General features: G+C 41.1%; 2 protein-coding genes across 5 annotated transcripts in view; one reads left to right on the plus strand and one right to left on the minus strand.

Annotated features, from left to right (window-relative positions):
- Positions 1-87: 87 nt before the first annotated feature.
- Positions 88-12,759, plus strand: LOC118411905 (G-protein coupled receptor GRL101-like). Of its 4 annotated transcripts, XM_035814397.1 has the most exons (16): positions 88-264; positions 1,785-1,898; positions 2,211-2,333; positions 3,437-3,539; positions 3,749-3,817; positions 4,220-4,291; positions 4,788-4,859; positions 5,047-5,118; positions 5,936-6,007; positions 6,614-6,685; positions 7,282-7,353; positions 8,332-9,395; positions 9,694-9,902; positions 10,350-10,477; positions 11,030-11,198; positions 11,701-12,759. In XM_035814397.1, the coding sequence occupies exons 1-16, from the start codon at positions 120-122 to the stop codon at positions 11,827-11,829; spliced, it is 2,685 nt and encodes an 894-aa protein (XP_035670290.1). In that variant the 5' UTR covers positions 88-119; the 3' UTR covers positions 11,830-12,759. The 4 variants fall into 4 exon arrangements, with proteins under 4 accessions (XP_035670290.1, XP_035670292.1, XP_035670291.1 ...); XM_035814399.1 differs by lacking the exon at positions 5,936-6,007; XM_035814398.1 differs by lacking the exon at positions 7,282-7,353 and having other exon boundaries at positions 89-264.
- An 835-nt stretch (positions 12,760-13,594) lies between these two features.
- LOC118411789 overlaps positions 13,595-14,912 on the minus strand; it is a 7,881-nt gene continuing 6,563 nt past the window's right edge. Inside the window, exons 7-9 of the mRNA XM_035814276.1 lie at positions 14,724-14,892; positions 13,907-14,093; positions 13,595-13,755 (exon numbers count right to left, since the gene is read on the minus strand). Of these exons, the coding sequence (XP_035670169.1) occupies positions 13,595-13,755; positions 13,907-14,093; positions 14,724-14,892 (517 nt within the window). The remainder of the gene's footprint in view (positions 13,756-13,906; positions 14,094-14,723; positions 14,893-14,912) is intronic.

Here is a 14,912-nt window from a genome sequence, read left to right on the forward strand (position 1 = left end):
TTGAAGATAAGAAAATCCTATTATTTCTAACACCGATGACAGGAGACCATGCCTCCGTTCCTAAATGAAGAGAGACCATAATTCCATTCCTACTGTTCCCGTGTATCTTCCTAGCTGGGATGCCGCCGGATGTACAGAGCGATTCCTGCCCGTTCCGATGCGCCAATGGCAAATGTACCGACCGCTCCAGCCTCTGCATCTTCGACAGAGACATCTACGGTTCTCCGCGGTATTGCAGGGACCTGACACATTTGAGATACTGTGGTAAGCGTAATGCAAATAGGATATAATCATTAGATAGATTTAAAGACTGTTAACTTTGACAGAATAAATTGTAAAGAAAATACATTGCTAATTGTAGTCATGCACTGATATTGTATATGTCGGTCAGTGTTAGCTATTTTGTTAGATTAAAGTGAGTTTTATGGAACTATTGTGGGCTAAAAGAACAAAACATCACACATTTCCGAGTCCTAAGTGTTCATGGGTTATTGCACGCAATGAAATCCGCCCCTTCTTGTGTTTAATAACAATTTATTACTGTTCCAATTGCGTCACTAGCTTCTATATACAGGGTTTGAATTACCCTTAGTCAGGTCTTCCCTTTGATTCCTGACGGAGGCACTTTATAAAGCATCCATTTTTTTGCATTTTGGCAAGTGTTTATTGGGTTCTATAAATCGATAAAAGCGGCTGGGTGTAAGCCTGGCAAAGGCTGTTGTCTGTTAAGCTCATTCAAGAAACAAAGGCCAAACGTCGCCTCCAGCTATAAACACTACCTTGTTACAGACAGGGGATTGGTAATAATTCATCATTGCTTGACGTAGGTCAATAGTTTAGAACGTTAGTTTGTGATTTAAATGTACAAAGTTATGAACTCAGCCATGATCAATGTTTCTTTTGTGTACTTGAACTTCTTTTGTCAGAAATAACATGCTATTACAAACTTAATAGTGCAGTCTGTTTGCTGCACAATCATACGTGTCATATTAACTTTCTACAATGGCATAATCGTTTACTGACTTATGGCGTATTTCCCGAATCTCGTTTTTGACGGTCTTAAAACTTAAGACAGACCGGTCATGTCCAAGTGGTCAGGGTAATTTCATGGTTAATAGGCATTTCATTAGGCTAAAGCATCCTTACCCTGAATGAAGCCAAACGAAAAGATTTTACCTTTGTGTGAGGAGAAAATCAATTAACTGTCTGCCATCGGGACTACAGGTGCCACTGTGACAGTTACGTGTTATTACCTTATCGACCAAATGTCAGTTGACGTATAGATGTGAACATTTGATCGAGGTCTGGCCATAGCTAAAGGCACTGGTATGTATAGAAATGACAGCCATGTTAATCTTATTGAGACTTTTGTGTTTAAAAATGCACCATGTAAACATCCTTTACCCCCAGGACGATGGCCAAGTATAGAGTAAAAGCTCAAGATACATTTTCAAATCATTACATATAGCTCTACTGTTGAAGAACATTCATATCGTTTACGCTGCTGTTCATTGTCGATGCATAGAAGCAATTCTACATCACCATAGTCTGAAATACCTTTTAATTTATCATAAAAGATGAATTGTAGCAACATTATGCCAAACTTTTAACGTCTTATTAAGTTGAACTAGTGTTTTTGACGTTTGATGATAACGCATAGGCGGCGCTTTTCTATCTTATTCGTTTATTTAAATTTCAGACTGAAAAGAAACGCAATTTCCGCAATGACGCATGGACAAGCATTTTGACAAAATTGACCTCCGTTTCGTTTCCGTATTGCGCAGAACGGTTCCAGTGTCCCGGGATGTTCAAATGCGAGCGCAGTTACTGCATTCCACTGCGCATGGTCTGTGACGGGTCACGTGACTGCCCTGGTGGGGAGGACGAGTTTTCATGCGGTATGGGTTTTCCTAACATATATTTTAGCCTGTATTTCTTTATAAAGTAGTGCAGTATCAATAGGTGTTTTTTGTTCACGTGACGGTTATCATGCAACTCCGTGGTACATGATTACATCCGGGACTACATGTTGAAATGTAGGATTTAAAAGATTCTTCTTCAACATAACGCGTCAAAAGAAACAAACTTGACATACGGAAGCAAACGTCGATTCCTATAGCTGACGTATTCGCCAACTAGTGTCCTACTGTAAAGCAGTCGACTTATTTTTAGCACATTTCCTGTATTTGATTATGTCTTAACTGTTGCAGAAAGCTTCAGCTGTCCCGGACACTACAGATGTAAGGCTGATGGTGTCTGCATCCTCCAGACACAGCGGTGTGACGACATCGTCCACTGCCCAACTTTCATGGACGATGAGAAATACTGTGACGGTACGTAAAGTCCGTTTTCAACGCTCAGGAACTGATGAGTGACCAAAATTAAATCATTGGTCGTTAAGATCATTGCAAAATCATTCATTGAGAGATATCATTGGAGGAGCTTGGTGATCATTAAAGTATCAATGAAAGACCTTGAACATCATTGAGATCAATTACATATCATTTGATGATCTTTGAACACCATTGGGTGATAATTACAATGCCATTGAGTATTTATCGACAGATCAATGATAGAGCTTGAAGACCATTGACAAACCTGTGGAATCATAGAGAGATCCTAGGAAGACCTTGTAGGCTCACTGAATTCTGAAAGGCCGTTTACCGATCTGTCAACTCGTTCTCAGCACATTTGCTGTGTTTAATGTAAAGTAATCTTTACTGTTTCAGGCCCAGCGGTGTTGAATCCCCACTTGTTATGATATAAACGGGTCTTACAGAGATTACTGTTTGATAGACGAGAGAATATTTGTACCACAAAGGTGATTTAGAAGCAAATAGCGTGGTTAAAGTTTGAATTGCTCTGGCAATTCTAAAATGGTTTGCAATATGGTTGAGTAGTCTTAACATTCACCAATGTTTGGACCTTAATCGCGGTTGTGGCATAAACCACACAGTGTAATGTAACTAATGTATCAGAGTAATCCATCATCTTGTTCTATGATGGATGCGTAAAATGACTGAGACATTAAAAAAAAGGAACAGTACGTCTGGTAGATTCTGGTTTCCTGCCGGAGGAGCCATCCTGTGCACAATCCTATTACACCAGGTGCGCACTCCTAGCAATATGATGTTACAGCCAGAGTCGCCATGTGCGTGATGCAGAAAAGCTTTCTTCGTCCCACAATGTAACTTATCAATGTAGAAGAATCGCAAAGGTACATTATATCAGATAGGTAACCTATCTGATATAATGTACCTTTGCGATTCTCATAGGTATATATCAGTGAACTTAATTGCAAATCAGCAGCTGTTCAAGTTCTAAAGTAATCATCAGAGAACTAAAAAAATCTGAAAGGCATGGGAAAGGGATTGCGTTTATTTTGATCAGATTAATGTTTTTTTGAAACGGCCAACTGTTCTCCACACACCTGTAGGTTACCGGTGTCCTGATGGCTGCAGGTGCGAGAAAGGTGCAGTTTTCTGTGAGGGGTCCGGCTACCGACAAGTTCCAAATATGGACCCACAGATTCGAGCACTGTAAGCCGTCATCTGTTTTGTAATCATGTTGTCAGCTGCAGACGTTTTCAGTCAAGACAACGTTGGTTTTTTTCTTCATTTCCTGTGTCGTCAGTTATAAGGAGACATTTAGAACTGACCAGGGTGTTCCGAAAGTGACGTCTTTTTAAAAGAAACAAGTATAGTTTTGTCTTCTCAACATTGACTGTGCATTACATGCTCCCCTTCAGCTTCCTGTCTGGTAACTTCATTGAACTGAAAAGGGCATCGTTCCAAGCCTTCACCATGCTGGGCAAACTGTGAGTCTCATATTCATATCACAGCACTTTTCAAGCCAGTCTTCATTCTGAAAACAAGCAGGACGAAAACAAAGTAGAATTCTGACAGAAGTATACTTTTATCCAGATACATATATACAGAATTAACTGTGGTGGAAACATTGTACCATGTAGGACTTCATTCATCATTTAATTGTATCCTGGTTTACGTCCTACAGTTTTATTCATTAAAGTATGAGGCTAACTTACTACGATCGCTGTAAGGATGGAAATGGCAGCAAATGACGTCGTATTGTTACCGTTAATCTTCAGATGTTTGGCGTCGCCCTGTTATCAGACTTCACAAGATTACAGAATATAGCAACCTGCACCTGAACCGTTATTGATCTCGCTCTTTTGTGTATGTGTGTGTGATCGATGCAGGGATCTGAGCAGTAACTCAATATCAAACTTGCCCAAGGGATGCTTTGAGGGACTGCAGAATGTTTATGAACTGTGAGTATGGCGCGTCTGTCATTACTGCTTGCTGTGTCATGCATCCTGCATGGTCAAAGTCTGTTGATCACAGCGTAGGTGTAGCCGGGGGTTGGAACTCCCTGCGGCGTAATGTGCGTTATTAGCACAGGGATTTGTGTGGTCTACTGATATGCAAAAATCAATTGCATGTCTTCTCATTAAAGGGAAATAGCCTGCTTCCACGCTGCTTCTGCTGAGATATTACAGAAATGCATACATTTGTCTCTTGCAATCAGTCAATTTGTGAAATCCATAAGAACAGCTAATACTTCCTGATTAGGGTGGGACTTTCCCAACTTTTTGTAAAGGAAGTTTAAGAAATGGCTGGTGGTTCTTCATGTTCAGTTCAATATATCACTGTCAGAATGTTGTAAAATGACTCTCGGATGATTAAGTATCCATTACTTCTTCGATCTGCCTTTGTGTGGTGATTTGTCATCTGGGGCACCTATCAAGTTTCGATTTTTTGTGACAGTGACTTGAGGAAGAATCGACTGGAACGGCTGGAAAAGAACGCGTTCGATGGACTGACGACCCTGACCAAACTGTGAGTTCTATTAAACTATTAATCAAAAGTTGTCTTTTACAAAATGGACCAATAGTCATGTTCATTATGGCTGCGTTTTTGTGTGTGTGTTTTTCGTATGGAATATACATTATTTTCAATTTTGTTCACAGACAGATACACACTATTTAAGACAAGCACTAACAAACTCTCTTGTGATTTTTACAAGGTACCTTGATGGGAACCCGTTGAAAGAGATCAAACCTGGAGCTTTTGCTGGACTGAACAAGATCAAAAGCCTGTAAGTAACATTAAAACGAATCATAACGAAAATCATTCTTTATGAAAGTGTCTTAGATAGCACGTCTTAATCTTAATCTTGACTTGAATGTGAACTTAATTGATCTTGTCAAGAATACATTTTCTATCAGTTGATCTGTTGTATATAGATTTCTATGATTTGATTTGAATATTTTAACATTTCTAGAAATCCTTCAATAATCGCATGAGAAGTTAACCTTACAGCACAATCGTTTAGTTGTTTTATAAAACAGACACACATATTCAAGGGTATTGTTGCTCGTCGGTGATCGTAACTTGACGTGTTACCTATATCCAAGATTAAAGACCATTTGAAAACCATTGGGACCATAGACACATAATTGGAAGACCATGAGAATCATCGATAGCCCTTGCAGATTATTAGGGGCTCACTCAGAGGCCGTTGAAATATGTCAATGTACACACTATGGTGTTCTGTTATCCTCTAAATTTTCCGGACACCATGGGATGATTAAAGATTTTTTGCTGATAGGTTGACTTCTCTGCAGCTCTGGTGTTACACAGTTACTCCTGTAGTGCTATAGATGGATACATTTGTCACTAATACAACTGCTACTTACAATAATTCTCCCCTACACCGATGAAAACATTTCCTAACACCATCACAACAGACTTGGGTATCCAATCATTGTTTCATTTCTATTTCTTGCCACAACTGCCTACAATGACGGATACCCTTAACATTTCTGATTTTCCAGCTAACACCACGGCTCCTAATACATTTTGCCAACCCATACTAAGAAATTTAACTAGATAAAACCGTTTCTTCTTCACAGTAACTTGAGTTCAATGAACATCCAAGTACTAGGAAAGTCAACATTTATTGGACTTAAGGGACTAAAAGAATTGTAAGTCGTTTTACACATCATGCTATCTCACGCGGCAATCATCCTGACTTGGCAAACCCACACACATGCACACGCAACATCAAGAGACATACGGCGATGTGCCATCGAATAAAGTACATTGGTGGACCCTTGGGTTTGCAAAAGCCAGTAAAATGAATTGATAATAGAGAACACATCTCAACGACAATACCTTGGACAGCTGTGCTTTGGCTAACGACCTACTTCATGGACACAAATGTACCTAATTCTCTTGCACCTCGCTGATTACGCTGCCTGTTAGTGTCATGACATTGCAGGATCCGTGATGGAATATACAAACTCCACAGTTTCATCATATTGTTTGTAAAACGTCAAAGTATATGGCGTACATAGCAGCCTTTGTTGTAGCATGTATTGTCCTTACGTTACTTCTATATGTGTGCACATGTGTGGATGTATTTGTGACGTCATGATTGATCATTGACCACATGTGCATTTTTTCGTGCATAGAGATTTTCTGTCGTGTGACAACTGCTGGACATGCTCGTGGTCGAAAGTACTGTGATTCGTGTCAGGTTCAGTGGGTCAGTCATTCACAATAACAAGTCTGAGTGGTCTCCATTACAGGTATCTGCAAAACAACAAGATTATGTCGGTTACTCCTGGAACATTTGCTGACCTGAGAACGCTCCATACCTTGTAAGAGCTACCTATTTACTTGTATGAAATGATTAGTGTAGATATTAGGATTTTATTTTACAATATGTGGCTCGCTAACTCCACTGTAATAACGCAGATATGCAGACAGTACGGGTTATCGTAGCGTAAAGTTAGTTGTAAGCAATCCATTCGTATTATTAAGACTAAGAAGAGCAATGTTTTTAGTGACTGAAATGTGCCATTTCGGCCAATCTATAATTTTCATCGAGTGACTCTCCAAAACGTATCTAATGACGTCCGCCCAGCGTGATGATAAGTGACTGTTTCGGAGAGAACAAAAGACAGACGCCCTGGCAAATTCATCATTGTCGTTGTGAACAATAAGGTTATTGCAGATTTTTTCCAAGTTGTCTAATTTGCGTCATAACTCATTGCCCGAGCTAGAACCCGTGAACAATGAACGGTTACATCGATTTATAAAGGTCCCTAGAATGTGACATTTTCTTTAGTTTTACTCAAATGTTGATTGATTGAAAATGCACCAAGACTTTGGAGGACTGAACTAACGGAAAATGTGTACCGACAGCAACGTGTCCCACATTCCTGCGTCTCCTAGTCTCACTGTCTCCCCCCAGGTACTTGGATGGTAACAATGTGCAGGCCCTTGACGCCACAGTTTTTGAAAGTTTGGGTGTCCTCCAAGAATTGTGAGTAAATCAGACAAATCAGGCCATTATTTCTGTGCACTCATTGTGCTTCAAAACATCTTTTGTAGGAAACGTCTATCTTTTGGTAATCAGCTATCACTGCTCACAAGTCGTGGATCATGGACCAGACCGTAAACTTTGTAACATAAAAACGAGAATCCTTGCACATGGTATTTTCCATATACCTGGATTTGCACTTTATGGTGTAAATGTGACAATTGAAAATGCTACGCCCTGCGAGAGTAATGCAACATTTTTGCGAGTAGCACTAGATACATACATGTTTGGGAGAAGTTATAGTTGTAAAGTCACATCGCTTCATGTTTGATTCTATTCCAACTATTCCAAAGTATCGGCGCTTTTACAAAGTCTGCGAAGTTATACTTGGGGAAAGGTCATAAGACCACACTGACTTAATTTTATGGTTGAAATCCTCTTGAACTCCCACACTAATGCGCAAGGGCGAAAAATGTTTTTAAAAACAGCAAAGAAAATGCCACTAAACCACAAGACTAAACATCCAGGCTTTTCTTTCCCAGGCTTGTGTTGTCTTAGTTTCACTTCCAGTAAGACAACTAGAGACAATCATAACCATTGCAATTATGTTTTTATTGTCATTCTTGTTCAAAGAGGGAAACAATGGCACTGTACCCCATTCTCTGACCATGTGCAACCTTACCCTGGAGAACAGGTCCGCTAGCTAGCATAATGACCTTATTAACCAGGGATGCTATTTGGTGACATGTGGCCACAGCTGTGTTGTTGTGTGTTTTTTTTAAATAGACGAAAATCAATGCGCAGGCGTATTTCATATCGATAAAATGAAGTCAGTGTGGCCTCAGATGATTTTCTCTCGCGTAATAATGTATGTGAGACTGGATTGTGCTCTTCAATACTATTTTTCAACAATATTGATTACATTTTGCACTTCGCAGTTTGATGGTATGTTTTGTTTAACCATGTGTCTGTTACATGAAGATATACGGACTCCTTCAAAATCTGCTGTATGGCCACCCATGTGCCTGTCTGCTTACCGGCTGGTGACGAGTTTTCTTCCTGTAACAACCTACTTGACGACACCATCCTGAGCCCTGTCCTCTGGATTCTCGGACTTACGTCTTTCTTTGGAAACGCTTTCGTCATCATCTGGTGTCTCCGCACCAAAGAGAAGAGTAGGATCGTCTCTTTTCTGGTTCTGAACCTCGCCATCGCGGATTATCTAATGGGCGTATATATGCTCATTATTGCCGCAGTAGACATTTACTATCGCGGACAATATATAAATTATGACGACTATTGGCGATACAGCAGCTTGTGCCAATTCGCTGGTTTCCTGTATATCGTTTCCGTCGAGATGTCCCTGTACGCTCTTACCATTATAACTATCGACAGAGTCATCAGCGTGTACTGTGCCAAGCACCTTCGAGTGAGATCTGCCTGTCTGATCAACGGGCTTGGGTGGCTGATCGCTGGCGTGCTCGCCATCCTTCCAGTGTTGGGATTACCGTACTTCAAGGGAGAGTTCTACGGGCGAACAGGCGTGTGTCTGCCGATCCGCCTCACAAACATGTTCGGTACAGGATGGCAGTACGTAGTTACCATCTTCGTGGCAGTTGATTGCGTGCTGGTACTCATCCTGATGGCCTGTATGATGACTCTCCTCGTGGCAACGCGATGGAAGGAGAAGCTGACGGCTACAGCTGGAGAAAAGATTGCCTATGAGCTCTCCACAGCCTATCGTCTCACATGGATCATCGTGCCAGACCTATTCACGTGGACACTGTTTACAGTACTCGGTATCTCTTCCCTCTGCGGCATTCAGATCCTTCCCTCCCTCTCCGCGTGGACAATAATGTTCGTCTTACCAATCAACGCCGCAATGAACCCTTTCCTGTACCTCGTCTCGTTCCTGAGGATGAAAACACGCAAGACGCACCACATATCAAAGTTCCTGTGCAACAACCAGGGCTTTACTGTGGAGCTGCCAAAACACAACAACGACAATGGTTTGATGGTCGGTACCGAAATGTCTGATCTGAAAGGTAGGTTCATGTTCCAGTCTCTGTCCTCAAAAACTACTTCTTTATTTCCAATGTGCATCAACAGCACAAGAGTATATAGTAAGTCACTGTCACCATTTTAACTAAATACTCAATTCTATGACCACATTCATTTACAATGTTAAGTGCTGGATGTTGTGACGAATATTGCTATTTGGGGTAAGGTATTATCTACTACCTACAACATCATAATAGATAATACAGTACATTGCCTATATGTAAAGCTTTATCTTGATCTAACATACTAATGCGCCATTGTTGAATTGTTGCACTGTTACAGTGCCGACCACTTTCATAAGCGACTCGAACCAACCCACATCGGAGCTGCGTGAGTTCATACAGACCGTGGACTCGGAGCCCTGCAATCCGCCCCCGCGGGTGGTGCGCGTGGTGGCCGACCTCGGGAGCCAGGCAGCCCTTGGGGGTCTCTCCACCATCGAACGGCAACGGCTACCTGAGATAACGACTTTTGCTGGGCAGAGAACCGAGGTCATTCATTTTTGCCATCTATGTGTTCCCCTCGCCACCCGTCTGTCCGTTTTTGTCTATTTCTCTGTCAAGTAGAAACTTTGTAACCTTATTCAATGCATCACCATTGTCCTTACCTTTGTTGTTGCCTTTAAGCAAGATTACAAGTAGTGATAGACCAGACGGTCCTTTTCACGATTTGTAGCTAACTTTAATAATCTAGCGTTTGGACTCGTTTTTTCCGTGTAAATTTCATCTTACAATTTTTGCATTTATAGCTATTAATTTCTATTCGGTGAAATTTTACATATCCTACACTTAATATCCTTGTTATCATGTCACCCGAACAAAGGTCTGATGAGTATTAACTCATTGCAAACTACACGTAGAAAGGTTGTCTCATAAAGCTGTGATTAATGTTGGGCATATTTTTTGTCTTTTTTCCTGTGCGTCAATGCATTGTATCAGGTTGATCATTCAAAGGAGCGTGTAACGACGGAGATGCGTGTGCTGAAGAAGATAAGCAATCTTGGCGGTCACCCTAATATCGTCAGACAGCTCATCAAGATGAACGAGAACGGCAGCCATATAACATGGTAAAATCCCTGTCATCTGTGCCCTGAATTACTGAGGCATACTCTGACCAAACTCTACTGGGAAGTGTGCACGTTGCATTAGTTCGTATGGATTACTAAACGGAAATGATCCGTATATCGTATGAGACGGCTGGAGAAGATTGATGTGTTTTGATTTGACTAGCTTTCTTTATCAACATCTCTAACGCGTCTCTACGTTACATATAATGTATTTCAATACACAGAGGCGAAAAATGATATTGTTCCGAAAGCCTTGTTCATATATTAGCAAGTTGTTATATACATATGAGATTATAATAGAACTTTCAAGGGGTATCGTCGCATTTGCACATGTGTCATCTTTGTCTTCAGCATCCTGAAGAGCAACAAAGAAACATTTGATAAATCCAATCTTAAAAATAATATTTCATAAACTATTTCCCCCTTCTGAAGCACTCAGATTACGTAATGCGTTATGAATGAATAAAATGCAGATATTCTGCAAAGAGTCAGATTGGAACATGTGTTCGAAATTAGGTATATTTTACAAATCCACGGAATACTTCCTTACAGGATCCTGTACACGGAGAACGACCACGACCGGCTCCAGGACATCGCCCCTCAGCTGACCATGGACGAGGTGCAGACCATCTCACACCAGATCTCATACGCGCTCAACTTCCTGCATGAGAACAATATACGCTTAAATGGAATCTCACTGGACAACATTCTGGTGGAAAGGGTACGAGCTACATTATGTCTTTCTCTCTTTTTTTCGTAACTTTATCATTCGTGATAATAGAATTTTGTAATAGATTGAATGTGAAATAATGACTGAGCTTGCACATATTTGGAGAAAGTCGTAATGTTGTATTTTTGGAACAAATGACATTATCATGGACTTATCTTATACCGAACGCTAATAAAAAAGCACAATCAAAATGTACCAAGTAGACGTTTTACTTGAACTGTCCATCGATTTTTTCTAACGCCTTGTTTATAGTTTGAATGATAATGCCACAATAAATTCATCGTGGCATTCTTCCCATCGGAAGGTCATCGTTGCTCTGTAGGAAAACGTCAAGTGGCCGACGCAGTTCCACGTGAACACAAACCAGGGTGACAATACGTGCAATTTCCAGATAGTAGTAACGATGTATTTCCGATACGGTTCTCCTGAATACCGACCACCCCGCGCACTGTGAAACAACTTCATAATTTCAAACTTTATTTGATCTCCGCAGAAACCCGAACTACGTGCCATCATCTCGGACTTCTCCAACGCAGAAGAAATGAGTTCTTTCCGAATGTCAGACAACGACATCGCAAAGGATATCAAAGACTGGGAGGAAATCAGAAGCACTCTTGTATAGATCACTTCAGTTTTGTGTATAGATCCTTCCACAAAATTCACTTCTTATACACAATTTGAACAATGTGCTGTCTATAAACATAAATCGATAGACCTAGATTTTGGCGCCATGGCGCGTACTATGTGGTTAATACTGTAAAGTGAATGTACGTTCCATGCATTGCAGCCAACCAATGGCTTGGCTGCCTTCTAAAACGAATCTTAGTTCCAGAGGATACTGCTACTGATTACGTTCGAATGATAACCGGCTTTACATGTATTTATATGTGCCTGGACGCTCGCACAAATTCAATAGATTTCTAAACATCCAAAGAACACGCACCACGTGGTGGAACCATTTTTTTCTTCTTAAAAGCTGTGGTCCAAGAAATTGTTCTTAGATGATGTCGGCTGCTACCTGATTTATTCTATAGAGACAATATTCTATTTGAGAAAATATTCACACCGACTTTAGATGACACTACCTGATTTATTCTATAGAGACAATATTCTATTTGAGAAAATATTCACACCGACTTTGAATGACAAAGATAGGTGTCCAGTCATCGTGAGACAATGACCTTGCCTCCACACAATCAGATTCTATATGCTGGAGACGACCATAGATATTGCGCTTCTTGTAACTCTACATAGCCGCATGCTGCTCCTTAGCTTGTGGAAGTGGTGCGACCGTTTGTACAGCATGTAAATGTGTCATGATGATATTCATTGTACCGTCTGTACAGTTTTAAGTGCCTCCTGCTATAAATCAAAAGCTATCGTAAAGTGTTCTATGTAGGCAGTTCGCACCGTACTTACTAACGTCCACGCATTGGAATTGTAAATAAGTCTGCTCACCTCCAAAAGAGATTTAACTATTCACCGCACTCAGGCTTCCAACGTTGTAAATAGCTGTAGATCTACCTTGTATTAAAGAAAGCTGTTACTTTGATACTGTTGTGCTGTTATATCATTGAGGATTCATTTACAAGTAGAGTAGTGCATCGTGTAGCGTCCGTGGTGTACTTAGAGCTTTCTCGGTGTTAAAGGGACAAGACAAAAAAGTTTACAACATTGTAAAATACGTGCATGGCGCTTGGCGTGTCACAGAGATCCAACTGTTTTTGAGACAGAACGATTCTTGCGGTGCCCTTTTACAGAAAAAATAATTTCTCAAATTCTCCTCAGGAACAAACTTCTGTGTAAGTTTACCCTTCAGTCTGTAAGTATATTCTGTTTATAGTGTCACAGCACTACAATACTGTTACTGGATCAATGAATTTCATCCACATGTATCGCATGGATCCAATAGTGTTGGTATTCACACAAGCGCCAATGGCCTGAATTTATTGTCATAATATTTCAAGAATCATATGCCCACTATAATTATAACTTTAAAATTCATAGCTCTTGATCTCCATCCAATCATGAATAAGACAAATTCGGTCGCATATTACTGTAGAATTCTAAAGCTGTGACAGAGCTGCCAAGGACATATGACTGCATTTGTCTTAACAAAACAGCTGCATTCTGCACAACACGTACATCCAAAGAATGCCCTCATGGCGAGATCGTATGTATGACATCAAGGGTCTAAGGCTGCCTTTTTCATAACAGAATAACGTTCTCCATTTTGCAGAACGTATATAAGGCAATATCCCAAAAAAATCCATCGTTTGAGATCATAAGACGATCGTACGACGTATGTGACCGGGCCCTGATAGTGAGACTCAATAAAATAGTTTAGTAACGGGGTGTGAACGATGCGCCAGCTTGCTGCACCGATACTAGTCATGGTTATGACACTGGCAGGGAAGGTCCGTGCCCTGACACATGGGAGGGTCCAGCCAGCATTTGCAGTAGGAGCCGGGACCACAGTCTGTCAGCATCACCGTCTGGTCTGGGCCTGACACGGCGGGGTCGGGCAGGTCCACGGGAACACCGGAATCTGCCAAGATAGATGTTATATTAAAAGTGAAGTATACTAGCTTACAATGCCATTCACTGACATTTTCTAACAGTGGTTAAAGACAACCACCTATCTCTTATTCATATATATATATATATATATATATATATATATATATATGACAACCTACCATGTCTAGGCCAATCCGAGTTTCCCCCGCTACAGTAAACCCCCCTGTAGTATTCGATGCACGGTCGAGCATTCCCCACACCGTGGTTCACCAGCTGGTCGTACGCAGCAAACATGGCCGCCTCCGACTTCCCGCCGTAGATGGGCGCACAGGATTGTGGGAAGAAGGTGATCTGGCATGGCTCAACCTGAAGTTACAACATAATGTGCAAATTGATGAATGAACTAAAAATGAACCAAAGTGCCGACCAGAACGAAGCGAATCTTATGCAAGTATGTCATATTGAGATACGGACTATAAGATACTGTGTCATCATGAATGAAATGTCAACCAGAAGGAAGCAACTGGTTATTCGAAGACGTGCCCCAACACCCTAACATCATAGCCACCAGAATACAGCGACAGACTTTTGGACGACCAAAACCGGAAGTTCCAACGCAGTACCGTAGAAATAAAGCCGCTAGGAGCACCATTGCGTTTCTTTTTGCGCCTCCTACTCGTATATCAGGCCCGGCCAATATGATTAAGATCCATGCACAGTTTCTCGAAATGTGCTTTGCACACACACACACACACGCACACACACACACACACACACACACACACACACACACACACACACACAAACGGCACACAAATAGAATTCTCTTGGCGAAGGTAATAATTGACTATATCTGGTTCTCATATCCTTCGCCAGCAGCACCTCAAAACTTAATTCATGTCACGAGAAATCTTTTGCAAAATCTTGAAAAGTAATCAACTTGCCTGACCGGAGTGGGCGCGCTCTATTGAAAACTCATCACTTTCCTTATCTCACCTTCTCAGTATAGGAAGTGATGAAGATGTTCTTCCCTTGGGTAACTGCGTAATCATAGTCAGCCAGCTTCGCGCGCCTGGCCATCTCAGGAGGGGTGACGTAAGCAACCTGATGACAAAGATAGACTATATTGCAATATGTGCAGTAATCGATAGATAGCGCAATTGAGCTCCAAGAAGACTAACTAGA

This window comes from Branchiostoma floridae, chromosome 3 (genome assembly GCF_000003815.2).
Source record: "Branchiostoma floridae strain S238N-H82 chromosome 3, Bfl_VNyyK, whole genome shotgun sequence".
NCBI lineage: Eukaryota > Metazoa > Chordata > Leptocardii > Amphioxiformes > Branchiostomatidae > Branchiostoma > Branchiostoma floridae.